Below are 27,950 nucleotides of genomic sequence, written 5' to 3'. Positions count from 1 at the left end.
AAGAATTCTGACCTGCTGGATTCCTTAGCTGAGCTAACTGCCTGGGATCAAAGCTCTCGGCGGTCCCCAGCTCTCTGCATGGCTCGCTCATACAGGGGTGGGGTGAGGGGGGGTAGGGGGGAAGTGGTGGCAGGAGGGGCTGAGAGCAAAACCCTTTGGCAACTGAGGAGATTTTGACTATCTGAGAGGCAATCCAACACTGAACGAAGTAGGTTGGTTTTCATAGAAGAGGTTTAGAAGGAGCTCAAATAAATACCCGCTTTGCCACAAAGGGCAGAAGAGTGTCCCCTAAACCTGCCCTCGGGGAGTCGCCACTGCCCGCACCTGGCCACGCTCACTGGTGTGTTACTCTCATGACTTCCTGGGGACCTTGCAGTGGTCCCCAGCCCCCCAGCCAAAAGGAACGAGGCCGGCTTGCCCAGAAGCTGCCAAACAGCACCCAAGAAACCCCAGGCCCCCCGAGGGTTGCAACCCAAGAAACTCTGGGTCCCCCAGGGTTGCACCTTGAGAAACCCCAGGGCGCCCCGGGATTGACTCCAATACATTTTTACTCTCATGAGGAAACATAATGTCACCCCCTGTATTTCCTGCCAGTCTCTCTGCCCACTTGTGTCTCCACCCAAGTCTTGTGATTCCAGGGAAGCAAGTCATTGACTGGGAGCTAGGAGGTCGGCACTGGCCTGTCCTGGCCACGCCGCTAACCACAGGGCCTGGTGGGTCATTGTCTTCTCCAGCAGCGTTCATTTTTATTTCTAAATAAGGAAATGAATAAATACCCAGCAATGCTGCTGTTTTCCTTCCACTTGTGAACGCTCCAAAGTCCAGCGTGAAGTGTCCTGCCTCTGTCCCACCATCCCTGCCCCACCCAAAGGCCCGATCAAGAGCAAATAATTCCTCAGAAATCAGATACCTGACAGATGCCCATCGCCCCCTTACAAAAGATGAAGTGTTTCCAGAGGCTGGGGGGCAGAGGCAGCGAACAGCTGGGCAAGGACCACATGCCACAGACGCACGTGCCACAGAGGCCGCGGCACAAGCCCAGCACCCCTCTCCGTGCTCATTCAGGAGTCAAATACCTCCCAAGAAACTCAAGCAGTTGGATAATCTATTGATTAAAATAAAACTTACTGATGAGCTTTGCAGGCTCCAGGGTTCGTTTTAAGTGGAGACCCCCTATTCCGCAAAGGAAAGCCGTCGGGTGTGATGACCTTCCCCACGCTTGCCTGGGCCTCCTGTGAGCCAGGACTTCCTGGGTCCTGCCCACCTACAGGAGGGGAGGTCAGCCGTGGGGCTGCCTGAGGTCCTCAGCCTCCTGGCCACAGCGTGTGTGTCCAGCCAGGCCCCACTGCTCTTCACCAGATTTGTGTAGGAAGAAGTGCTGGAGCATGTACGTTTATATACGGAAATGACGGATTTGACTTTCCAATACTGGGGCTCTTGTGTGTATCAGCTTGGTTGAATGAAAGTCCCATTAAAAAAGGTTTGCAGGGCTTCCCTGGTGGTGCAGTGGTTGGGGATCTGCCTGCCAATGCAGGGGACATGGGTTCGAGCCCTGGTCTGGGAAGATCCCACATGCCGCGGAGCAACTGGGCCCGTGAGCCACAACTACTGAGCCTGCGCGTCTGGAGCCTGTGCTCCGCAACAAGAGAGGCCGCGACAGTGAGAGGGCCGTGCACCACAATGAAGAGTGGCCCCCACTCACCGCAACTGGAGAAAGCCCTCGCACAGATACGAAGACCCAACACAGCCAAAAATAAGTAAATAAATTTATTAAAAAAAAAAAAAAAGGTTTGCAAACCATGAACCCGAGGTTCTAGCATGCGACTCGTAGGTGAGAAAACTGGGCCACAGGACGGGGCAAGTTGCTAGATGTGGCTCTGGTTTCCTTCTCCAAGCCAGCTGTGCCCCATTCCTCCTCCACTGGACTCTTTCTGCCCAGTTCTACCCCTTCCCCAGGGCCCAGCTGGGGGCCAGGCCACTTGTCACCTCGGCAGTGGTTATACATTGTTTGAAATCTCAGAACCAAATTTCTGAGTGCTCAGCTCTGAGGGCTGTTCTGACCACCCCAAGGACTTTCAGCAAAGGGGGAACAGATTTTGTGCCCCCTTAGTTGCAACCCGAAAAAGTTCAAAGAAAGAAAAAAGTGAAAGTGGCTGCAATAAAAAGACTTTCCCTGGAATGGGTCTTGTTTTCAACTTTTACCCTCAAGGTGAAGGGCAAGAGGTGAAGAAGACTTCTCATGATGCAATGTCATATTAGTTTAACAAACAGCTTATTGAGCACTAATTTCAGTGCTGCCCCCGTGTTGCCCAACTCCAGGCTCCATGACCCCACTGAGGAGCCCAGTGACCCCCGGGGACCTGGGTCTACCTTCTGACACCTGCTCTCCCAAATTAAGCTACTTTCTTTGACTACCACTTGACCCCCAGAGGAAGGAGGTCATTTCCTGCTTTGGACCCTCCGTGGGACGGTGATGAAACTGCTGCTAGGATTCTACCCAAGAAGGTTGTCAGAGACACAAACTGAGATTTAGGTACAAAAGTGTTCCTGACAGCGTTGTTTATAATGAGGAGAAATAGAACAACAGGTAAACACTTCCTGAGGACACATCTCAGGCAGGGAGCCATCTGCGCTTTACAAGCATTAACTGGTCTTATCCTCTCAACAGCCCCTTGAAGTAGATGCTATTGCTGTCTCCATTTCAAAAGAGGGAAAACTGAAACTCAGAGAGGATGGGTTTGAACTCAGCCAGCACTGGCTTCAAGCCTGCTCGACTCTCCAGGGGGCGCCAAGAGGTGCCATGTGACTGAAGTTGGATACATCCATTTAAAAAGATGACTTCAAAGAATTTTCTTAGCAGAAGATTTTGCTCAAACTAAAGTTATTCGGAAAAGATATGCTTACATACATGAAAGTATGCTTAGAAGAAATCTTGGAAGAAGATGTCGAGTGATAACCAGGGTTATCTCTGGGTGGTAGGATTACGGACAATTGTTAACCTCAAGTTACACTTTTCTTTAGTTTTCTCATATTCCACCGTGGACTTGTATTACTTTCATAATGTGAAAAACACCACGACATTTTCCAGTATTTTTAAATGATGTATACTTGTAGGATAGGGCCCCGTTAGCTTCTGAGACTTCAGTGTAAAGATTAGAGGAGTGTTGCTCTATATTTTACTACCTCTGTGTAACTTCCTCCAGCCCCTGCTTGATTAAATGTGGAGACTGTTTCTAAGCAAAGCAGATTTCACTTCTCCAAACAAAAGTGACAAGAAGCAGCTTTTTTATCCCGGCCACCTCATAGTGGGTATGCTGAAATTCTTCCAAATAGCATGGAAAGTCCCAATGACCAATCTAGATGTCAACCTCTAGGTAAATAATTTTACTTGCCAACCTTCCTTTCTGGAGTGAATCTTCCAACTTGTTCATGCTATTCAGTCTCTAGTTTCTGCTCAGCGTCAGGACCTGTAAGGTCCTGCAGTCAGCAGAGGGCTTCCATCTGTGTCATTAAGGAGCTCAGGGTCCAGACCCTCTAGTGTGCTCCATGTAAGTTTGAGAAGTGCCATTTGTCACAATAATAAACTGCTGAAGATGAGAGTGATTTACTTAGAAAGTAATGAAACAGCAGCATCAAGGTCACTTCTGCAGGAACGCCATCCTCACTCCAGTTCATGTTGATACTTGTGCGTGGGTAGCAGTTAAGGGTCAACTTGCACATAATCCTTGGTGCACCTGTGGAGCGTGGCCATCATCCTTCATGCATGCTGTGGTGGATGGAAAGTTTGAGAGTTCAGCTAGCATTTCAAACACTGAGGAATGAGCCTGCTCTCTCCAGCGTTCTGTCTAATATGGCATCGGATCGGAAGAGCAGGTAGACCAGATGACCGCACGGTGTGGCACATTTACCAGGCAGATTTGCTGAGTTCAGGGGGCACTGGCAAGGCACAGAGGAACCCAGGGTGCCATCAGGGGATCTGGAAGAGAGTTATGGCTTTCAAAGTGACCAATGTAAAGACGGCTCTGGGGGCCGTCTACATGCCAAGGAGAGAGGTCTCGGGGGAAACCAGCCTTTGATCTTGGATTTTTGGCCCCCAGAACTGTGAGGGAATACATGTCATGTTTAAGTTGCCCAGTCTGTGACACTTTGCTGTACAAACATGTAATTCTCTGTGTGTGTGTACTCCATGCCAGACAGTACAAGTTCACAAGAGCTGATTGCTAAACTTTCAGGAATTTTGCCGATTGTTAAAATTTCAAGTTGATAAACACAGGCATCATTAAAAATAAATTATATAAACTTGCAGTTAAATGAATCTCATTAAAAATAGGGGTGATAAATTCTCAAAACCTATCACTTCCAAATTATTTTACTATATATCACTATTACTGGTGCTCTAGGGTGATTTCCATCTGTTTTGTCTGCATGGTGGAAGCGTGTGGTGTGATCTTGGGCATTTCTTCCCAACTTCGTGCTCAGCAGCCTCACGTGACTCCAGCCATGGTGGAAATATTTCCACCACGTAAATTGGCAAGTGATACACATCAGGGTTTTACACTTTTTTCCAGAGAGCCAGCTGTTGAGCATTTACTGGTGCCCCATTGGCCTTTCCCTGTTGGTCAGAGCAATCATAATCACTTCCCAGATTCCAGGGAGGGTGGGACTGGTCACATGAACAAGACCATGTGTGATGAGATAAGTACATGGGGGCAGCCGTCTTTGGGACGCCCGATCTGTCCAGGGATGATGGAAGGATTGCAGCGGGAGATGAGACATAATTTATGCAAACTGTTTCTCTGAGTACCAGGGATGTGGACTCCTCAGTAAACGGCCCTGTTATAATGACGCACTTCACTTTCTGGGCTGAGCGTGGCAGACGCCCTTCAGGAGGAGCTTTTCCACGTGACTCCTCCCACCACCAAGTGGTAAACTACCTGAGGGAAGGGCTGTTCACCTTGCAACCCTGAAGCCTAGCACACAAGGTGTGTACTCATTAATTTTTTGTGAGCAGATGAGAAATCTCCTGGCCATCTGGAAACAACTGCAGCAGTCGGCGCAAATCTTTGCAAAGCTGGAAGCGTTGAGCACAGGCAGCGGTTCTGGTGCCAAAGTCTCCGGCGTTACCTTTGTGGGTAGTGTGTCCTTCATGTGTGCAGTGTCATCTCGGCAAGGTCCGCAGGGAGCTCAGCAAAGCAAGTGATGAAAACGACAGTGTCTTTAAAGACTTAACGCATGCCTGATCACAGATCGCTGATCATGGACCGATTTTGCCGGCGTGGCCCATACCTCCTCTCTGCCTATGTGTCCTCCGCTTGGAGCGCTCTCACTCCCAGTCTACTTTGTTACCTAACCTCCAGTTTCCCTTCAACACCACCTCTGTCTTTCCTTCTCCCACCTGAGCTGATGTGGAACCTGGCCCTGGGGCTCCCACTGACCTACTCCGAGCAGCAAGTTTACCTGTTAATTTCTCAACCAGACTCATGGGCAAGTGAGACGGCAGTGGGCATGGAGAATTCTACAGGAGCCCAGGAGGACCTGGGGTCCCCCATTGCTTTGTCCCCAGCCCACCATGGGCTGGCCCCTCCTGGTCACGGAGATACCCTGACCTTCACCCAACAATGGCCAAAGGCTGGAGGGAAGGAGATGGGCCCCATGCTTGGTCACACATTAAGAGGGAGGAAATGTCCCCAGAGGCCTGGGAGCAGACTTAACTCATCTTTCACTCACCAGAGTCCTGCACACGCCCCTCCTGAAGCAGCTGCTGCCCAGGGCAATAGAGCCACGATCGACTTCACCGGACTCACAGCTGGGGCCCTGGGGACAGTGGAGCCTCCAGGCCTGAGGGGGCCAGGTGGGCACTGCAGAGAGAGCCCTGACCTCAGTCCTGGAGAGCCCGGCCCAGGTGGGGAGGTAGGACTAGAAGGGGAGCCCCAGAGAAGGACAAATTTATTCCTACTGGCTGCACAAGTTGGGATGGTGGGTCAAGAGGATACAGGGCTGAACAGAGGAATTATTGGGGCGTGAGGGCGCAATAGACAGGTCCTCACCTCAAACAGTATTCATTTTAACCACCAAACTGAAGCTCATTTCTGTTTTCCTTTGTCCCCTCTCTCTCTCTCCCCCTCTGTCTCTCTTTCTTTCTCTTTCTTCTTTTTAAAAACTCTTTCAGTGCAAGCATTGTACAGAGTGCCAAATATTGACACAGAAGGAATGTTATGTTAGCTCTTTTCAGGGCTGGGAATATATTAGACTCAGACCCTTTTAGATTTTTCTCTCAAACTCTGAGCATTTTTTTTTTTTTTTTTTTTGGTCTTGGTTTTTTTAACAAATGAGGTCAGGAAGTGCCTGAGAACAGAACCATGCGGATTAATATTCAGAGCTCCATGCTGTAGAAACAGGAAGCGAAGGGTTGTGTAAGAAAACGAAGCTGCCATGAATATGCTCTTGGCTGTTTGAAAAGATCCAGCACCGCTTCAACTTCAAAAATAACTGTTCAGTGCAGTCGCAGTCGGGCGTGGGGAATTTTCTGAAATCAAAAGCAGCTGTTTCATCTTATTGAATCATTAGGCTGAGTTTCACAGACTCACGGCAGGAATCACAGAGCCTTGAGATTCCCTGCTTAGAGCAGCCTTATTTTCCAGGAGAGAGTGAAGCAAGTTCCTTGACGGCAACTGTTTACATCTGTTTGCTGAGCACCCATGAATCCTCTGAGGGCAGAGGCGAGGCCGTTACTCTGAGCTTTCTAAGAACAGATGACTTTACTGCGTGAGCATCGGGTACAGAGGGGTGCAGCACGTCGTCCCACATAATCCTGGCAGAGCCGAGCAGGGCACTCACGGCGGTCCTGCAGGAACCCTTCTCACTCACACTGAGGTTCAGAGCCAAGACTTATTTTTAAATTGCATTTATTTTATTGCTGAAAAAGTAGAGCATGTGCACAGTAAAAATTCAAATGTTACAGAAGGGCTATGAAGTGAGTATTAGAAGCCCCCTCTCTTGCACCCAGATCCCCAGTCCATCTTTGCAGAGGTTACGGTTCCTAAGTGTACCAGGTGCATTATCCCAGCATCTCTGAGCATGTGTAAGAGTGAGTGTGTGTGTGTGTGTGTGTGTGTGTGTGTGTGGCATATGTTTAATATGTATGTATAGATACATGTATATGCGGATGTACTTGCACACATATCCATTTGCATTCAGAAATAAATATATATATCCCTATAAATACAGTGCAGCAGTGGGCAAGCTGACCTGAGCTTCTCGCAGGTTCTGATTGCCTTGTCTCCCTCGGCATTTTGGCTTATTGGAGCCAGGTCTGTCTTAGGGACAGGGAGATAGGGAAGCAGTGCTTGTGCGTTTTGAAGACTGATGGCCTGGGTTCAAACCTAATGTAACCAACTCTTCCTTCAAGTAACCAGCTCTGTGACCTGTGACCTTTCAACTCAGGGCCTCGGTTTTCTCATCCGTGAAATAGGGGCACAATTTGCTAACTCACAGGATTCAGTGCGGTGATGCGTGTAGCGCTCTTGGCGCAGGGCTTGGCTAATGCGTGCTGATGATCTGTGTTACGGTACTACTGACACGGTGAAACGGTTTATCCCCCTCCCACTCTGCACTAGCACATCCACCTAACAGCGGTCACAACCCCTGGCCGGTCTCCGGGTCTCAGCCTCTTAGACCTGTTCCCGCTGCGCTGAAGTGACTTTTCCAAAGCGCAGGCTCCAGCACGGCCCTGCTCTCTCTTTGAATTCTTCCCAGAACCTTCCCCGAGCCGGGCCCCCTCCTCCATGCTCCTAGACACCTGGGCATCACTTAGTGTGTCTGTGGGGTCCCAGGGCACCTCCGCACCCTGGGATGGTGTGTATTTGTTTTGTGTGTCCAGAATCTCATGTGTAACTGATGCACAGCTCATGCTTGTTGATGAATCAATCATAGATAAAGAAATCTTCAGATGAACCGGTTTGCAGGGCAGAAATAGAGACACAGCTGTAGAGAACAAACCTATGGACACCAAGGGGGGAAAGTGGCGGGGAGGTGGGTGGTGGTGGTGTGATGAACTGGGAGATAGGGATTGACATATATACACTAATATGTATAAAACATATAACTAATAAGAACCTGCTGTATAAAACAATAAAATAAAATTCAAATATTCAAAACAAAACAAAAAAAAATGTTCAGTTGTTTTTAAGCTGAATCTTCAACCACGTTCCTCCCATCATCTCTGCCATTTACAGAGCACATGAACCTCGAGGACTGTGACCAGGAGGCTGCCTCCTGAGCAAACATTAAAGTCGGCACAGGACTTCCCTGGTGGCGCAGTGGTTAAGAATCCACCTGCCAATGCAGGGGACACGGGTTTGAGCCCTGGTCCAGGAGGATCCCACATGCTGCAGAGCAACGAAGCCCGTGCGCCACAACTACTGAGCCCACGCGCCACAACTACTGAAGCCCGCACGCCTAGAACCCGTGCTCTGCAACAAGAGAAGCCACCGCAATGAGAAGCCTGCGCACCGCAACGAAGAGTAGCCCCTGCTCGCCGCAACTAGAGAAAGCCTGCGCACAGCAACGAAGACCCAACACAGCCAAAAATAAATTAATTAATTAAAAAAAAAAGAATAAAAAAATAATAAAGTCGGCACAAGACAAGCAGGACAAGGAGGCTAAACCATATGATACATAGGAAAAGTAATGGGTGGGTCCCATGTCCCTGGACAACAGCATCAACCGGTACTTAGACAGGATGATATGTTTCTCTGAAGTGACAAGAGGAAACGCAGTGACCCCTAAAGTTAGGTCTGTGACATGGCCAGCCCCTGACCACTGGTCCCCTGCCTTCCCCAGGTGACACACCCACCTCAGGCGCAATAGGAGGCCAGAAATTCTCTCCCCCAATGCCAAGGGGATGTAAGACACCTCCCCTCCACACGGCACCCAGATGCCTACCCCAAAACCTCACACTTAACAAGCGGGGGGGCAGGTGGATGCGATTCCTGAACTTGTCGCCTTTCTGTGGAATCCAGTACTGCCCTCAGGATCTGGACACCAGAGAACAATCCCCAGCTGAGCAACTGCTTGCAAGATGCTTAGCAGGTTAACTGACATGTCCCCATAGGGGACAGTCGGGTCAGCCATGTAGCAGGAGGCTGAGCTGGCCTCCTTATTCTGAAATTGTTATTTCCAGGGGTTAGACAATGTGACTTGTGCAGAAATTGGTCCTGGACAATGTTGCAAGTGCCCAAGATGGTCCTGATTGCCCCTCCTGCCTCTCCTCCACAGGCCCTGGTGGCAGGGGCCAAGAGCTTCCACTGCAGGGTTCTGTCTTTGTTTCTCTTGCTCTGTGTGCACTTCTAGACTCTCGGGACTCTGAGGGCTGGGAGGGGCTGTTTTCTAGATGCCAAGAGGACCAGGAAGCCCCTTTTTAGGAGCATGAAGTCTGCCTGTTCTCTTCAGGCTAAGTGTGCCATGAGCTCATCCTGGTGAGTCAGACATGCCAGCTACTGCCCAGAGTATGTGGGGGTTTAGGTATTTAGGGTTTAGGTATTGTCTTAGTCAGCTCAGGTTCCATAACAAGATGCCACAGCCTGGCAGCTTAAACAACAGATGCTGATTTCTCACAGTTCTGGAGGTGGGCAATCTGAGATCAAGGTGCCAGTACGGTCAGGTTCTGGTGAGAGCTCTCCTCTTGGCATGCAGACTGTCACCTTCTTGCTGTGTCCTCACATGGCAGAGAGAGAGAGAGAGCTCTGGTGTTTCTTCCTCTACTTATAAGGACACTAATCCCATCACGGGGGCCCCACCCTCATGACCTCGTCTAACCCTGATCACCTCCCAAAGGCTCCCCCTCCAAATATCATCACATTCTGGGTTACAGCTGCAACATATGGATATTCTCGGGGGACACAAACATTCAGTCCACAACAGGTATCCTATTTTCCAAAAACTAATAGTCTGTGGAGAAGTTCATGTTCAGGTAGAATGATTTTCCAGCTGAGACCCTCTCTGACCCTCGACAGGCTTCGGGGACTGTCCACATTGGAGCTGTGGACCCTGTGTCCTCTCTGTGCTGCTGCTTCCTGTTAACGACCATCTGGTCCCCACGTACTCCTGGGTGACAGCGCTCTTATGACCCAGTTCTTTGTGTGTGCCACAAGGAGAGAGTGGCCCCTAGGGAGGTGGAGAGGGGTGACCAGATGGTCATCTGGCAAGTGGCAGGGTCAGAACATGAGGCCAGAGCTCAGCCTAATCCCCACAGTAAACTTGCTCTGCTTTGGCGGCCAGCATGTGTACGTTTCTGAAATTGAACTTCAAGCTCACAGGGCATGGCCTGTCCACAGCCCCCAGGTGGGCCCAGGTCTCGGTGGCCTCTGAGGAAGGAGAGGAAGGTGCCGTCTCAGAGCTTCTGAAGCCCAGGCTTGGGCTCTCCGGTCACCTGATGGATATGGAGGAGGACGGGCCTTAGGCCTCGAGTGTCTGTGCCAAGTGGGTGGAGGGGAGGGGTGAGGTCCAGGACAGTGCTGCGGGTGGTGTTTTGGGCACAGTGGAGCTCAAGGGCATCACCATTCATGAGCCCACTGGGAAACGCTGGCAGCCCCTTGACCAGGGAGCTGAAAGCCTTTGTGGAAGGCGGAAGGTGGTTTGCAGGAGCCTGGCCAGGTTATGTCTGAGGAGACGTGGACTGGAGCCTGGGAGACTCTGAGCAGAGTGTGAGGCCCCAGGGCAAAGGCTCAGGGCCAAGATGGGCAGGACGCAGGGAGGGAGGGAGAGGGCAGCGGTGCCCAGACCTGGCCCCGCACTCTCCAGAGTCCCCTCGGTCCTCCCAGCAGCCCCTTGGGGAGGCAGCATTGGAGCTGTTTTCTCGGGTGAAAAATCAGGCTGCAAGTGGCAGAAACGGGATCTGGGCTGCAGTCACCCGCTGGAGAGGGAGCCGACGGGTGGCCCCGGGCTGCATCCAGTCGGGCGCGTGGTTTGTTTGGCCCACGTGGTGGTGTCACACTGTTTTAAATTGATTTCATTGCCAACCTTTAAAACTCAGGTGGCTTTACACAGAAACCGGGGTTCTTGGCTTCTTTTGCAACGGGGAAGTTCTGGCTCAATGGAGCCCACGTTGAGAACTTGAAGGGGAGACCAGGCCCTCGTCAGATGGTCAGACTGTCTCTGGATGCCTGAGTTTGTGAGCCCCAGGCCAGGTCACAGGGCCATTGATTCGCTCCTGCGTGGGCTTTGCCCGGCGCTGAAAGGTCTCTGGGCTTTCCTCTGTGCCAGGTCCTGATGCCCACGTGGGGTTGGAGCCTCAGATCCCAGGCTGGCAGCAGCGGGCCCCACGTGGCTGGTCGCTGGAGCCCCCTGGGCTCTGCATCAAAGGCCTGCATCTGAGAGGGGATCCGGCTTTTAAGAAAGTCACTCATCCAAGAAAAGCAACGGCGAATCATTTTGAAGCCGAAAGCAGCCCACTGCTACCATCCTGCTTGGTTCTTTAAACACCAGGATATTTTCATGATTTTTTTCAAGGCAATGTGAGGCAGAAGCGTTTTCTCAAGTCGCTGGCAGCCAGCGGCCTGGAACACGGCTTTCCTCCCACTCTGGCATTAGCCGTGGCTGTCACTTAAGACGAAGAGGAAAGCTTGCGTCTGATGTCTGATTGCCTCCAGGCCTGGCTCCGTTTGTGGAAGAAGACTGGGGACTCGGGTAGTCTGAGCAGACTCAGAAAAACCCATATAAGAATGAACTCTTTCAGGTCCCCAAGTTTTTAAAACAAGCCGAGTTTAGAGGTGGGAACGCCACTGAAATGTCAACACTAGCAGCTTGTGTGCTGGCATCCAAGCAGGTGGTGACAGGCCCCGTGACGTCCGGGCTCCCACTCGGCCAGCTCAGCCGCCTTCCTTCCTCACCTTCATCCCGTTTGCTACAATTCCCAAATTCCAGATGACCTTTGAAAATTACTCATGGAGGAAACTAGTAACAAACAAATTTCAGCGACCCAAGTCCAGCGCAGGAGGGCAAATGACCAACGTCTATTTAATTTCACATCCTCATCTGCAGAATACTGTATTCAGTCATTTTTCCTCCATGTTTTTGTTAGGAGAAACTGCCAACATATCGAACACTTGAAAAAATAGTACAATATGCACCACATACCATCCCTCCCTCCCCAAATCCTTAATAGAACGTTTTGCCATATTTGCTCTGTCTATATTTTTTTCTCTTTTTTTGAAACTAAAACATTTATCTCTAATTTTGATTCAAAAGAGTACAGAACTTAAAAGCTTACAAAACTAAATCAAGTAATAAAGTAATTTGATGTATTTTCAAATCATATATTCAATCCTGAACATTTTAAGTGGATATTTCTTTTTCTTTCTTTCATTCTCTTTTTTTCTGAACCACTTGAAACTTTAAACTACACAGCTCATAACCTAAATATTTCAACACACATCTCCTGAGGATAAAGGCATTCTTTTACATAACCAAAATGACATTATCATACATAAAAAATACACAGTAATTTCCTAATATTATCTACTATTCTGCCATATTCAAATTTTCCCAATAGCTCCAGAATGTCTATTACAGCTTTCTTTTTTCCCCCTGAAGCAGCATCTAATCAACATTCATGCTTTGCTGGTTTTGTCTTTCTGGAGTCTTCAAATCTGGCGTAACCCTCCACTTTTGTGATTTTCTTTAGAGACACTGGGGCAGTCGTCACAGACAGTTCACTTACCGCAGAAAGAGGCCCAAGTGCTGCCAATTGCTCTTCCAAAAAATCCGGCTGTTTCTGCGCTCCATTCTCACTTCCACCGGTCTGGGACCAGGGCCCACATCCACCACCTGGGCCTGCTCCAACCACAGCACCCCCAGCGCTGCTTCTCTTAAACAACGGTCCGGGGATTGTACGTATGGAGGCTACAGGGAAGCTTGGAACTCTTCCGTGGGAGCTCAAGCTTCCATGTGCTCCTGACATGACCCCCATCTGACCTCCTCAACCCCCCCGCATATGCCAGTACCTCAACCTCCCAGGACGTCCACCCACACGTGCTCTCTCCTCCACCATATGTTGGCCATGCTGGGACATTCTTCTCTCCTTTGCTCCTCGAAACACCCTCTGCCCTTTCTCACCCAGTTGTCAGCTGTGCTCTGTCTCCCGTAAGATTCACGGTATCTCTCTGTTACAGCACGTGATGCTGCCCTTCACTCCTTCTGTGCAAGTGCGCCCCGTAGGGGAAGCGCTTCTCTGGAGGCTGGGCCCGGGTTTCCTATGCGCAGAGCTGCAGTGAACAGTCTTGGGTGCATCTCCTTGGGCTGACGCGCAGGAGTGTGGCTCGAGCGCAGGAGCAGGGCCCCCAGCACGACGCAGGCAGCTCCTGCTTGGGGTCCCACCTTGCACTCCCGCTGTCTGAGGCTGCCCCTTTCTCCGCTTTGTGATCAGCTTTCAGGACCATCACGCCTTTTAATACTGGCCAAGTGGATGGAGATGAAATGCCGTCCCACTGTCGTTCCCATTCACTTTTCCTGATTTTCAGGGAGGCCAGGCAGCTTAGAGTTTCATGGCTACTCGGTCTCCCAGTTCTGAGAATCTCCTGTGGTTTTGTTGTTGTTTGTTGTTGTTGTTGTTGGGGTATTTGTCTTCTTCAGAGGAAGGCCCACATGCAGTTTATCTTTTCCTCCTGGTTCATCACCCGAGCGCCTGCAGTATTGCTGCAGCTCAGTAAACACTTGCTCAGCCAATGTGTTAACATTGGAAATCCAGGGAGAGCATGATAGCAGAGGTTCAGGAGTGTGTGACGGCAGAGGCCCAGCCCTCAGGTCCAGGAGCTACAAAACTATTCTCTTAGCAGAAGGCTGTGATTTAAATTGGCTTATCATACTTTCAACCTATGTGAGGGATTCTGTCGCACAGTTTGTAAATCAGTGCAGGTGAGAGGTCACTTGGTAGAGGTCAGAGAGTGGGCGGTCAGAGGGAGAGGTCATTCTTACTGGCTGCGTGAGTGTCAGGGGACACCTGCTGAGGAGCTGCCTCTGGAGGCCTTGGAGGGTGGCCAGGTGTGGAAAGAAGGTTCTCTTTGTCTCTCTGTCTCTCTCTGTTGCCACTCCATGCACATGAAACAGGAGAAGCAAAGGCAATGGGAAACTCCCATGGAAAACAAGACATACTTCTATTTGGCTGGACCCGAGGGCCAGGTCTGGGAGAGGAACGGGAACAGCAACGGACAGAGCAGCTGAGGGGGGCCTGCAGAGAGCCTGCGTGCGCGGACACACGGAGGCTGAGCCGTCAGAGCCAGGGCCTTGTTGCAGGTTGTAGTTTGCCCCAGCAGGGAGGTGATGGATCCCTCCATTCTGGTCTCTGCCCCATGAGGGAATCCTGTATCTGGGTAAAGCCAATTGCTTTTATACTTGCCGACATATTAGCTCCAGGGTGAGCTGGCACCAATGCTTATTTAGGTCAGGCAGTGCCTCCATAAAAATGGGCAGCATACATGCCCACAAACGGCAAAGAGCCTCAAGATATCGGTAAAACACACAAGGCTGCTGAAGCAGCAAGAGAGAGCAGGTGTCGGGGAGAGGGCTGGATTGAGCCCCAGCGCTGCCACGCGTGGGCTTGGGAACCAGAAGCTGGCTAATAGGGGTTTATAACATGTATCTGGAAGGACTGGCAGAAAAATAAAAGCACAATATAGGTAAAACTCCTGGTGGTGTCTGGTCCGGAGGAGACTCTTAAACCTTCCACTAACCCCCCTTTCTTTCTGTGTGTGTGTGTGTGTGTGCACGTGTGCCTGTTGTGCTTGAGTACTTCCATCCCTGGTTGGGGGCTTTGTTTAGGGGTCCCCCTCCACAGCCTGGGCTTCCAGGTCACTGGCTCACTCACTCAGTTTGGCCCAGGAACAAGCTGTCACCTGAGTATCCTCTGGAGGGCAGGATACCACATCAGGATCACGCGAGTAGAATGAATCTTTTCTACTTTGGCAGCTTCTCACTGGAAAAGAAAATAAGAGGGTGGGGTGGAGAAAAGCCAGGGTCCCCATGCTCTGCTGCTTCTCAGCAGCTTTTACATGAAGTTGTTGGAGGCCTTGGGTTAGGGAAAGACACTTTCCTATGGATCCTGCAGGATGGAAAACACCAGGGCCTTCCAAAAATAATGTGTGACACATGAAGCTGGGTGCACAGGCTTGGAGAGTAGTTGTTTCATTGAGTGGCCGAGTGTTTGTTGAGCCCATCTTACGTGTCATGTCCTGTATCTGGTGCTGGGGGTGTAGGAGTGAGCCAGACGTCAGTGATCATGGATGGGCCACAGTGGCCTGGTAGAAGCTCCGAGGCCAGTGGACACCACAGCTGTGCATGGCAGAGGCCACTGTGAAAGCTGCCTCGAGACACAGATTCCCTTGACACTTAAAAATATAATTCAGTTTGAAAACATTTGCATGTAACTTCTTTAGAAATTCATCGTTGCACAGACGGAGGTGACATAGAATATGGCAGCCAACCAAATTACTATTTTTTTGCACCTCCTGCACTTGGGTTGAACTTTCTGTCTATCACCCTCCTCGCCATGTGTGTGCTCCTGAAGGGAAGGGCTTCCTCATGAGCCCTGCTCAGATTTGAGTTCCACACCCACATTCTGCACTTTCTCCTTTCTTGCCCTTTATTTCTCCTTTACTATTTCTGTGCATTTCTGTATATTTTCATTACAAGGTGATGTCCTTTAAGGGCAGGGATTTTGTCCAATGTTGTAATACCCAGAGTACATAGCAAAGGCACTGAATATCTAGGTAATTAAGGACATATGTACATTTCTGTGTACACTCTACTCATCATTACATTTCTTTGTTTTAAAGCATCTGCTACTGGAAACTTCTGGCAGCACCGTGGATTGAGCTGATGCCACTTTCTGGTTATAAATACGTAGAAGTAATGAATAAGACATTGTGACAAAAGACTTACATAACCAAGTGTCAAAAACTAAAGGCCCATTTCTTTCAGATGGAAACAAAGATCAAACGGTAAAGGCAGAATTGTAGGAGAAAGCTGACCCAGCAGTGGCCGCAGGGGTGGATGGCAGGATTTAGGATGCTTTGCAAGGACAGCAGACACGATCCAGCCCTGGACAGGACACAGCAACAAGAACCACTCCGTGTGAGGCCTGGAGACTCAAAGTGCCCCCTGTCCTCCCAAACTACAAAGAGATGGAGAAGAGGTTGGCAGCCTTTCTGTGGAGTTTAGTCAGCAAAAAATTACCCTTGAGAAGTTACCACTTTGGCTGATACTGCACAGAGTGGGAGATCTGACTTCATATCATTTGTGCAGTATAGGAATCTCCCACCTGAGACATTAATACAAAAACTGGTGCAGGGCTTCCCTGGAAACTAAGAATAGAGTCCTTGGTTAAAAATTCAGTGAGAGAGAGAGGAACAAAAACTTAAACACAACCAATAAGAAAATTAGTGATTTGAAGAATAAATCTGAGGAAATCACACTAAATGTAGCAAAGAGGGAGATAAAGAGATGGAACATACGAAAGGCCAGTAAAAAGTCTTAAAAGAGACAGTGGGAATATTCCATTTACATATAAGAGGAATTTCAAAAGGAGAGACGAAAGAAATGCAGGAGAAATATATTCAAAGGGAGAATGGCTGAGAATTTTTCAGAACTTAATAACCAAGCCAAATAAATAAATCATACCTAGAAAAATCATCCCTAGAACATCCAAGACAGAAAAAGAAAAAAAGATCTTGTAAGCTAGTAGAGAGAAAAAGTATATTACCTGAAGAATGTATTATCAGGTCGCCCCTCACCTAGGGTTCCACACTCCTGGGCAGCTTGATCCTGGGCTCTGCTGCACCAGGAAGGGTGATGGTACTTCCTGGTGTGACCGTTCTCCACTAGCCCTCTTCACTTTTCCACTCTTTGTAACAGCTCTCCTAAATGCCACTTATTGAACTACCTTGGGTGGGTTCTGTTTTACGATTGGACCTTATAATTCCTCCTGTTAATTTCCCTGCCATTGATTTGTTTTAAAAAACAAGATAATTTTTTTCATTCTAGATTTGGCTAATGACTTCCCACCACACTATTCAATTGTCTCTCTATTTTCCATATTTCCTACAAACCAACAGATGGATCTAGAGACTTTTTAGATTTAGAATCAATGGCGGTGCTATTCACCTCCTACCACATCACATTTCGGCACACAGAGCATCTGCTTGTCCCACATTCTAAGATTAACCGTAGGTTTAGGTGGTGTCAGCCTGATCCCTCCGCTTCCTTGTCAAGTTCATCTCATGGGTTTTTACAGCTATTAATGATAACCGTTCCCTAGATTTGTTATTTTATTAGGTGTTGCAAAATAGGGGATTTTAATCTATCATACCTTCTGCATTTATTAGCTGGAATTCATCTATAAAGAAAAATACACCTTCATCAACTATTTTGTTATCCTGATATATAGGCTATGTGTTTTATTCCTTCTCTTTCACAGTTTCCAGAGTAATGAGTTGATGCTCTGAAAACGACCAGTGGTTTTTGAAAAGTGTGATATGGGTCTCATGGATTTTGTTTTTGTATTCCCTCATACAGTTGTTTTCCTTTGTGATGTTCTAAGGGACCCATAATATGCCAGAAGAGACCCTTCAAGCTGGCTCCTATGTCTTTTGGCTTGGCCTGCACATTTCAAGATGTTTCAGGATCCTCCACTACCTTCCATGCCCTGTCCCTGGAATCCTCCATTTCTCCAAGGAGCCTGGTGCCTTTTAGTGGGAAGTAGTGTATGAAGAACACAGTGTTGATAGTAAGGACCCTATGTACGTTCAATTCAGCAAAGCTAAGAGAGTTTTCTAAGACTTGATAGGTTTTCAAATTTATCTTCCAAGATTAATAATGGAGACATAACTCCTGCAGCCTCCATTTATTGCATGCCTACCATTTACAGGACTTAAAATGCAGCATCTCTTGGGAATCCCTGACGGTCCAGTGGCTAGGACTCAGGGCTTTCGCTGCAGGGGGCCTGGGTTCAATCCCTGGTCAGGAAACTAAGATCCCACAAGCCATGCAGTGTGACCAAAAAAAAAAAAAAAAAAAATACACAGCATCTCTAACTCTCAAGACAACCCTTCAATGAAAATATTATTAGCCCTTTTGTAGAAGCTGCTAATTTTGCCTGTCTACTGTGGTTCCCCCTGCTCCTTTAAAAAAAAATCCAGGGAATGGTTCATTTTCTATTCCAAATGGTCCATGAAGGGCTGCTGATCAGAATATCCCACATGAACGCATAAAATAACTGGTGCTGTTTAGAATCCTTTCTTGAGAATTTATACCCATATTCTGTACAAGAAAACCCCTCTCTTTTCCCTTTAGTCACTAAGATGACGTGATGTAATTTGGGAGCCATCTGTGGCCATGATGCAGAGAGAAGTTCAGCCAATTTGGGGAGACAGGGTATGGGGTAGAGGGGGCAAGTGAGGGTAAAGGCACAAGCAAGACTGAGGATGCCAAAGGCATCCTCTGAATCCCCAAGTCTCTGAGACCAGCATCACTGTATACCTCCCCCTCTGAGAGAGGGAAAACATCTCTTCTTTGCTTATACCTTTTTCCCCCATTCATTTATATGGTAAAATATACATAACATAAAATTTACCATTTTAACCTTTTTTAAATGTACAATTAAGTACATTCACATGGTTATGCAACCATCACCACCATCCATCTCCAGAACTTTTTCATCATCCCATGTTGAAAGTCTGTATCCATTAGGCACTAACTCCACTTTCCTCTCTGCTCAGCCCCTGGTAACCACCATTATACTTTTTGTCACTGTGAGCTTGACTACTCTAGGTAGCTCATAGAAGAGGATTCATACATTATTTGCCCTTCTGTGTCTTGCTTATTTCATTTAGAAAAACTCTTTAAGCTTCACCTATATTGAAGCATGTGTCAGAATTTCATTCATTTTCAAGGCTGAATAATATCCTATTTATGGAATATTTACTTATATGTATGTAGTAAATTTATTTACCACATTACCACATTTTGTTTATCCATTCATCTGGAATCTTGGGTTGTTTGCATCCTTTGGCTATTGTGAATAATGCTGCTGTGAATATGGGTGTACAAATTACTGTTTGAGTCCTTGCTTTTAATTCTTTTAGATATATAACCACAAGTAGAATTGCTGGATTATACAGTAATTCTATTTTTTTTGTTGTTTTTTTTTTTTAGGAAACAACATACTGTTTTCCACAGCTGCTCTACCATTTTACATACCCATCAGCAAAGCAAAAGGATTCCAACTTCCTCACATCCTTGCCAACACTCATTTTCTATTTTTAAAAAATTATACCCATAATAATGAGTGTGAAGTGGAATTTCATTGTGGTTTTGATTTGCATTTCCTTAATGATCACTGATGTAGAGAATGTTTTCGTGTTCCTATTGGCCATTCCTATATCGTCTTTGGAGAAGTGTTTATTCAAGGCCTTTGTCCTTTTTTACATCAGATTGTTTGCTTTCATTGTGGTTGAGTAGAAGAAGTTCATCATTTATTATGGATATTAATCCCTCTTAGGGTATATGATTTGCAATATTTTGCAAAATTTTAGAAGATATTTTCTTCTATTCCTTGAGGTTGGTGGTGTCTTTTGATGTACAAACATTTTTAATTTTGAAGTACATTTTAAATTTTGAAGTCCAATTTATCTTTTTGTTGTTGTTGTTGACTTTTTGTGTCATATGCAAGAAATCATCGCCAAATCCAATGTCATGAAGCTTTTCTTCTAATGTTTTATTCTAAGAATTTTATAGTTTAGCTCTTACTTTTAGGTCTTTGATTCATTTTGGTATAATTTTTGTGTATGGTATTAGGTAACGATCCAACTTCATTCTTTTACATGTGGATACCCAATTTTCCCAACACCATTTGTTGAAAAGTCTGTCTTTTCCCCATCAAATGATCTTGGGACCTTTGAAAATGTATAAGTGAAAATCATTTGACCATACATACAAAGGTTTATTTGTTAGCTTTCTATTAATATTTTATTCCTTTGGTCTGTATGTTTGTCTTTATGCCAGTAACACACTGTTTTAGTAGCTTTGTGGTAAATTTTGAAATCAGAAAGTATAACCTCCAGATTTTTTTTTTGGTGGCTATTTGGGATCCCTTGAGATTCTAAACAAATTTTAGGATTGACTATTCCATTCCCACAAAAAATGTTGGGATTTTGATAAGGATTGCATTGAATCTGTAGATGGCTTTGGGGAATATTCACATCTTACCAATGTTAAGTCTTCCAATCCACAAACGCAGAATGTCTTTCCATTTATTTGTGTCTTCTTTATTTTCTTTCAGAAACGTTTTGTAGTTTTCAGTATAGAAGTCTTTCCCCTTCTTAGTTACACTCAGTCCTAAGAATTTTATTCCTTTTGATGCTATTGCAAATGGAATTGTTTTGGTAATTTCCTTTTTGGAGAGTTCATTGTTAATGTATGCAAACACAATTGATTTTTGTGTGCTGATTTTTATATCCTACAACTTTACCAAATTTATTTATTAGTTCTAATAGTTTTCCTGTGGAATATTTAGGGTTTCTTCTCAAGTGCACATAGAACATTCTCCATGATAGACCGTATGTTAGCCACAAAACAAATCTTAACAAATTTTAAAAGGTTGAAATCATACAAAGTATTTTTTCTGATCACAGTGAAACTAGAAATTAAGGCAGAAGGAAAACTAGAAAATTCACAGATATATGAAAATCAACACACTATTCAACAACCAATGGATCAAAGAAGAAACCACAAGGGAAATTAGAAAATATCTTGAGACAAATAAAAATGAAAACAACATACCAAAACTTACACAATGAAAGCAATGAGGGAAATTTATAGCCATAAATGCTTACATTTAAAAAGAAGAGAGACCTCAAATCAACAACCTAACTTTAAACCTTAAGGAACTAGAAAAAGAACAACAAACCAAATCCAAAGCTAGCAGAAGGAAGAAAATAATAAAGATTAAGCAGAGATAGATAAAATAGGGAATAGAAAAGCAATGGGGAAAATCAATGAAACCAAGAGTTAGTTGTTGTTTTTTTTAAATCAACAAATTGACAAAACTTTAGCTAAATTGACAAAAAGAAAGAGAGAGAGAGACTCAAATAACTAAAAACAGAAATGAAAGAGGAGACATTACACCCAATTTTATAGGAATAAAAAGGATTATAGGAGAATACTGTGAATAATTGTTTGCCAACAAATTGGATAGCCTAGACAAAACGGATAGATTCCTAGAATCACACAACCTACCAACCAGCCAAGACTGAATGATGAAGAGATAGAAAATCTGGATAGACATACAACTAGTAAGGAGACTGAATCATTAACAAAAACCTCCCAACAAAGAAAGGCCCAGTGCCAGATGGCTTCACAGGTGAATTCTACCAAACATTTAAAAAACTAACACAAATTCTTCTCAAACTCTTCCAAAAAATTGAAGAGGATGGAACACTTCCTAATTCATTATATGAGGCCAACATTACCCTGACAGCAAAGCCAAAGACACTACAAGAAATGAAAACTACAGACCAATATCCACTATGAATACTGATTCAAAATTCTCAACCAAATATTAGCAGATCTAATTCATCAGCATATTGAAAGGATCAGACACCATGACTGAGAGAGATTTATTCCTGGGATATGAGAATGGTTCAAGATACAAAAATCACTCAATGTAATAACCTCATTAACAGGATGAATTAAAAATACCACATTACCATCTCAACTGATTAGATAAGCATTTGACAAAACTCAACATCTTTTCATGATTAAAAAAATACTCAATAAACTAGAAATAAAAGGAGACAACCTCAACATAGTAAGTGCCTTATATTCTACAGTCTCAGGCCACGCCTTGGAATCCCAGATCAGCCCTTCATTAGGAGCGATTCTGCGCAGTCTGTGTCTTGAACAACGAATGGCAGTCCCTAGTCCACACTTGTCCTCCTCAGCTCCCTGAAGGCAGCCAAACTGAGGTGACCATTGAGGAAGAGCATCCCTGTGCAGTAACCTCAGGAGAGCAGGAAATTGCCACCCAAAGGCAGGGGAGCCCCTGTGCAAGTCCATGGACTGAGGGAGACTGAGGGGCTCTGTGAGGTGAAGGCGCTGCAGTCAGTATCAGAAAGAGGCCATCGGGGGGCCCTCTGCTCCCACAAAGGGCAGTTGCTGTAGTGTCCCCATAGGAGTCAATCAGCAGGGACCGTGCCCATGTGGGTCCTACGAGTGAGCAGAGCGTGAATGTCCTAGTCTGGAGCAGCGGGCTGGGGAGACTGGGGACAGAGTGTCCCCAGGTGCCCATGGGGCCAAACGCAGCCTTTCCTCTGCGTGGCCACAGGCCTGTTGACTCAGCCTCATGATCGGAACCACCCACGGTGCACGGAGCTGCCAGCAAAGCACTTGCGGTCTGTCCCTGGGGAAGGGCTGGCCAAATGGTGGCTTGCATTTGGGCAAATGTTAAAATAGATTCTCCCTCTGGACCAGCTAAGCTCGTGGGAAACCCAAAGGGAGTTGATAACAGTACAAGGGAAAACAAGCAAGTGGTTGTCACTCCCGCCTCTTGTCCCTGGCCCAGGGCCTCACCTCTCTGGAGTCTGCAGCAGCAGGGGAAGTCCCGGCCTGCTGCTTCCTACCAAGTGGCCTTGCTTGGGGCCTTCACTTCCTTAGCTTTGGCTTCTTCATGTGTCATTGCCACCTCATGGGGAGTGCCTTATCTAACTGGTCTTCACTATCTGGAGGAATTTTGGAATATGATGTTTAGACACTGTTAAAAGCAAACACAGTGTTAGAGAAAAGGGACTGCAGGTTATGCGAGTGTCCATGACTAGCCTGAGGTCACATTGTGTTACGGAGAGGGTCCTGGCCAGCTTCACCTATGGATTTAATCATGAATGAAGCGACGGATTGTTTGTTTGACTGTTCATTTCTTCAACATTTACTGAGCATGTGCTATGTTGTTAGCTCTGCGGGACACTTACAGCGCCCCCAAAATCAAGCTAAAGAGACCAAAAAGAAAACCCTACTCCCATGCCTGCTCTGAAAGGACTCACAGCCCAGACCCCAACTGTCTTCATTTCCAGAAAGAGCCTTCATTTCAGAGTCTACTTCCAAGTTTTAAAAAATTCTGCCTTCCATATCTCATGGCCCCAAAACCCTGAATAATTGTCCTTTTCTTACTGTTGAGAGAGAAGCTGCTCTTGAAAGTTTCCCTGGCAGGCAGTACCCCTCACCTTAGCCAGGGACGCATGGGGCCCCAGGAAACGGGCTCACGGGAACGGAGGGGACATCCTGTACTCTCGTCTCCCACCGGCTGGCCTATTTCAGCCTCTAAAATCTCCATTCCACGGAGGTTTCTTAATTAGAGGGTCCCAGCTCTGGCCCTGCACTCATCTTCTGGGCGATACCACACTAAGAGAGAAGAGCTGGTATGTTTCTGGATTATGAAACAGCCAAAGAAACCCCCAAAACGCTGAAAACAGAAATGACTACAAATCCATAATTTCCCAGGCAGACCCATGGAGACCAGAGTTATGGGAAAGTCTCAGACATGCTTGGAGCCCCTCATTTCTATGCTCCTCCCTCCACACAAGACGGATGTGTGGGTTTGATGTTTCAGCAAGACTTTCATCAAACCAAACCGCAGGAGACAGATGGATTTTCATTCCAAGATTTCCCCTTGTTTTTGTTGAGAAAGTTGTTTCAAAACTCTGTGTCTACATCTCAGGATTGTCATGTAATTCATGAATACATTCAGGATGGTTTGAGATGATGAGCAAATTGGATTTTGAAAGAAAGCAATAAATTATTCACCCCAGGAAAATTGAAGAAAGGAAAATATCTAAGGAGAGAAAAAGCTTTTTGAAACGCTGATTCAAGGATCGGGCGTAAAATACTATACGTCGTGACTACTGATAATCTTGTAGGTCAAAAGAAAACCTCCCACACACCCCCTCACCAGCAAAGGTCTCTGTGGGTCCTTCCTGCTGGAGCTAACTTCTAATGACAATCCATGAGAATTACTGAGGAACATGGTCAGAGCACAGAGTCTACCCTAGACTTTCTGAACTGGAGCCTCTGAGAGTGGGGTCCAGTAATGTGCATTTCACGGGGTTCCTCCATGGTGACTCTCCTAGTCTAAAAGCTTTAGAATTGCTGGTGGAAATGGTGGGCATGGGGTTTGGCATAGTGGCTTGGCTGCCCCCAGACTGCGCTCTTGAATTCTTATTTCCCATCAACCAGCACCAAGACACCTGAGGCAATGGGTGATTCCTGGCCTGAGTTGAATCTGGGACATCTGGTCTTCCCTGAAAAATGGAGGCTGCTGGAGACTGCGAGGGGCAGGTCAAAAGGTGGAAAACCCAACTCGAAGGGGCTGCCAGTGGTCAAAGAGGGAACAATTTGAGGATCAAAAAGAAAAAAGACTTCTTTGGACCAGACACATCAATTACTTTAAAATCCTTGGGTTCATCATGACAGCGAGAAATGAAAACTCACTAATCACTTCAAGGATGTTAGACAACCAAAACATTTTAAGTGCGAAACGTGTATTTATTCTTCCTTTCCCTCTGGGTGACAAGGTATCTGGCATTTCACACCTCTAAGGAAGGCATCATTTTCCACCTGTCTTTGCAGCCACCTCAAGCCTGGAGATGCTTAGTGTTTGTTAAATCAGGAGCACGAGGCATTTCTCCACCGGTTTGGACACCTTCCCACCATATCCATGATTACCTTGGCTAATTGAGGGAACTGTCAGCTCCAAATTCTCAGTAGGAGGCCTGGCTGGTGTGCCTCCTTAGAAACATGGGATGGTCTGGGGTGCCTTTGCCTTTGCTCTGAGGCTGGAGTCCCTCATTTCCCATATCAGGTGACTGAGGATGTTACCAACGTCCTAACCTCGTAGGCAGGCCCCACGTGCTGCCACGTTCAGACTTATAACCACCCCATCCTGTGGGGTGCACCTCAGCACCTCTCTCTGGTTTTGTTAAACTGGCTTCATCCCAAGAGGGTCCCCAGTCACACTTCGTTGAGGAGGGAGCTGTGTCTGAGCTCGGGATGCCCTTGGCAACCTGGACGGGGACCAGGTTCATCTCCTGGGCTCCCATCCCTCTCTGAGGAAGGGCGGACAGCAAAGTGGCATTGGAAAACCAGAGCGCCGGGCATCAGGACCCTCACTTTCTGTCAGTGGAGGCCCCTGAGAGCGGGGAGCTCAGCCTGGGCACCTTGCAGCCCTGTGCCCAGACCAGAGCCTGGCTCCTTCTAGAGGTACAATAAATGTTTCCAAATGAGAGGAATACCAGAGCTGAGACCCACGTCAGCCCCCTGCCAGCTCGGGACATGGGGCAAGTACCGCCTGCTCCGAATCTCAGTGTCCTCATCTTGAAGGGGCAACAAGGCGGCCTTCTCAGGAACACGGTGACAATGAGAAGCATGTGATGGTGACCATGTCTGGAGCTGAGCTGGCACTCAGTGGACACTGCATTTCTCCTGTGCAGGCCACCCTGACCCACCAGGGTCCTCAGGAGCTAAGGGCTCAGCTGGGTTTATCCCCAGCTTCTCCTGTGTCCCACTGTCCCCATGCCCTGCCCCTGGGTGGGGACATTTATCCAGCGATGTGGGTGACAGGGGAACAGCACTCGCCTCGCCCAGGGCCCAGCCAACCCTGGAGAGACACTTCCAGGCTGTCGCCCTGTTCCCTGAGGCTCGGCGGGAACTCGGGGCCCTCACATTGGTCCAGGCCCTCCGTCCACTGCCTCACAGCCTTCCATCACGGTCCTCACTGAGGCTCACGCCGTCTTTGTGAGGCACTTGTACGTAAGCCCATCTCACCATAACCCTCTCAAAAGCCCTGTGATCGGGGCAGGGAATTAACCCCACTGAACAGAGCAAGAGAGAGTCACTTGCCAGTGGCCACTCAGCTGGGGGCCTGGGCCACACAGCAGCAGGTGAGCTTCCTGCCAAGGTTACTGTAACCCCATGGCGCTCAGGCCTAGGATGACCCCTGTGAACCCTCACCAACCCCCAAAACATCCCAGAGGACAGCAGGCGCCAGGATGTCACCTCTCGATGTTTACAGCTTTTCTCAGGAGAACTCGGTCATAATATAATCCCTTCAACACAAAACCTCAAAATAATCCCATATGAATTACGGAGTGAATGCCCTATTCACAAGAATTTTGTCAAACAAATCAAAGTTGTCTAAAGTATTTCAGACAAATGTGAGTTGTTTGCCCAGTGCAATCCCTGATGCCTTAGTAATTAGAGGTCCCTTAGGGGAAAAGTTTGAGAACCAAACAAGCTGGAGAGCGGTACCAAGTGTGGGATCTGAGGCCAAAGCCACAGGATTCCCTCCCAGCTCCATCCTCAGACCTCTGTGGCCTTCAGGAGGCCACTGAGAACCCCTGAGCCTCAATTTTCTCAACTATAAAATCGAGTGGTAAGACTTCCTTCAAAGGACACTGTGAGATTTCAATTTTTAAAAGTACCCTGAAAATCTACATGAATATTGATTGTCCTTTTTTTCTAAAATACGCAGCTTGACATTTTTTCCCCTGTTCTCTGCCCTGTCGCTAAAATTTAAGAGATGAAAATGAGATTTGGAATAGAACATGTGATCACCTTTTTTGTATATAATTTTTGGTGAATCCTAAGAGGATTCCAGAGGTACTATGGGAGTCCTAAGTCCTTTGAGACTGGTTGGGTTTGTGGTTTTACCTAAACAAACAAGCATAGTCAGAGGAAAACTACTTGTCCTTGTCTCTGATTACCTAATTGCCTATTTCTTACTTCCAGCTTCACATCTTTTAAGCCCCATGGCCTGTCTCCATGCCATGTGCCCTACAGTCTGGAATTGGGCCTTGAACCCCTCCAGGCCACCATCCCCACCTAGACACAACCTGCTTCTTACCCAGTGATGTTCTTATTTGATGCAGCCTTTCCACCAACTCTAGAACCTTCCATGTGCACAGCTCCAGGTCACCCCCAAGTCCGCAGGCTCCAGGAATCCTTCCCTTACCAGGGTGTGTCTCCTCCCCGACCCCCAGCTCCTGGACTCACCTGCATGTTGCCTACCTGACCTGGAGAATTGGGAGCTGAGGGTCACTAGGTGTGACCTGTTTCATTCAGAGGCCTGGAGCTTCTTGAGGGAACAGAGAACCAGCCCTCCTGTTCTGCTTGACATGTAGTCTAGTAGCTGGTACTTAAGACAAGCCTGTGATTCCAAATGAATTGCATTTAAATTATCTTGTCTCAAAGGATGAATTAGAGCAGCATTGAATGATAGCTATAGTTTTTGGAACCAGATCACTGGATTTGGATTATTAAATATCAAAATATTAAAATTCCCCAATTTGGGAGGACGGGTCAGTTCATGTCTATAGATGATAACACGTGCTGACTATTTTCTATAATGACCTATGACGTTCCTTTTACATCGACTATGGAAATAATTTCTCCTTTCTTCTCATTTCACACACAAACTGTTGTAAACTACATTTTTGTTCCTCTTTTGGTGAAAAAAATAATTAACATGAACATGAAGGCACAAGATTGTAGTTAATGATTTTTAAATAAGTCCAAATAGGCCCTAAACCCCATTTGTCACCCTGCCAGCCCCTCCCCAAGTCTGTCACTGCAACACCCAGGATTAAAATGGCAACGTAGTAAAACATTTGCATCTCCATGTTCCAAGGACAGGCCCCTAAAATAGACGCAGGGACTGAAAATTACAGGAAAGTCAGTGAAATTCTAGGATTGCAGAGGTTCCCACAGGCCCAGCCCTCCCTCGTGGAACGTGAGGCAGGAGGAGTCCGGGCACCTTTGCTTGCGGGAGACTCAGGGTGGGGAGTGCCCAATCGTGCACCCCTTGAAGGCCGAGGGGAGAGAGGTACAGATCACCTGACACCTGCAGCAGGCTGTTG

At 47.1% G+C, this 27,950-nt stretch overlaps 1 protein-coding gene and 1 long non-coding RNA gene across 3 annotated transcripts in view; one reads left to right on the top strand and one right to left on the bottom strand.

The window, feature by feature from the left end:
- Positions 1 to 707: 707 nt before the first annotated feature.
- Positions 708 to 20,112, top strand: LOC309632310. Its single transcript, XR_014246852.1, has 3 exons — positions 708 to 1,480; positions 1,789 to 5,211; positions 17,566 to 20,112. It is a non-coding gene; the product is annotated as an uncharacterized lncRNA (long non-coding RNA).
- The window catches only part of LOC309632299 (small ribosomal subunit protein uS3m), a 173,823-nt gene continuing 160,807 nt past the window's right edge, over positions 14,935 to 27,950 (bottom strand). For both annotated transcript variants that reach the window (XM_082399674.1, XM_082399654.1), the window contains one exon: positions 14,935 to 14,968. In XM_082399674.1, the coding sequence (XP_082255800.1) occupies positions 14,950 to 14,968 (19 nt within the window). In that variant the 3' untranslated portion in view covers positions 14,935 to 14,949. The remainder of the gene's footprint in view (positions 14,969 to 27,950) is intronic.

This window comes from Balaenoptera borealis, assembly GCF_965194805.1.
Source record: "Balaenoptera borealis genome assembly, chromosome: 7".
Lineage (NCBI taxonomy): Eukaryota > Metazoa > Chordata > Mammalia > Artiodactyla > Balaenopteridae > Balaenoptera > Balaenoptera borealis.
This window is presented reverse-complemented; position numbering and strand designations above follow the sequence as displayed.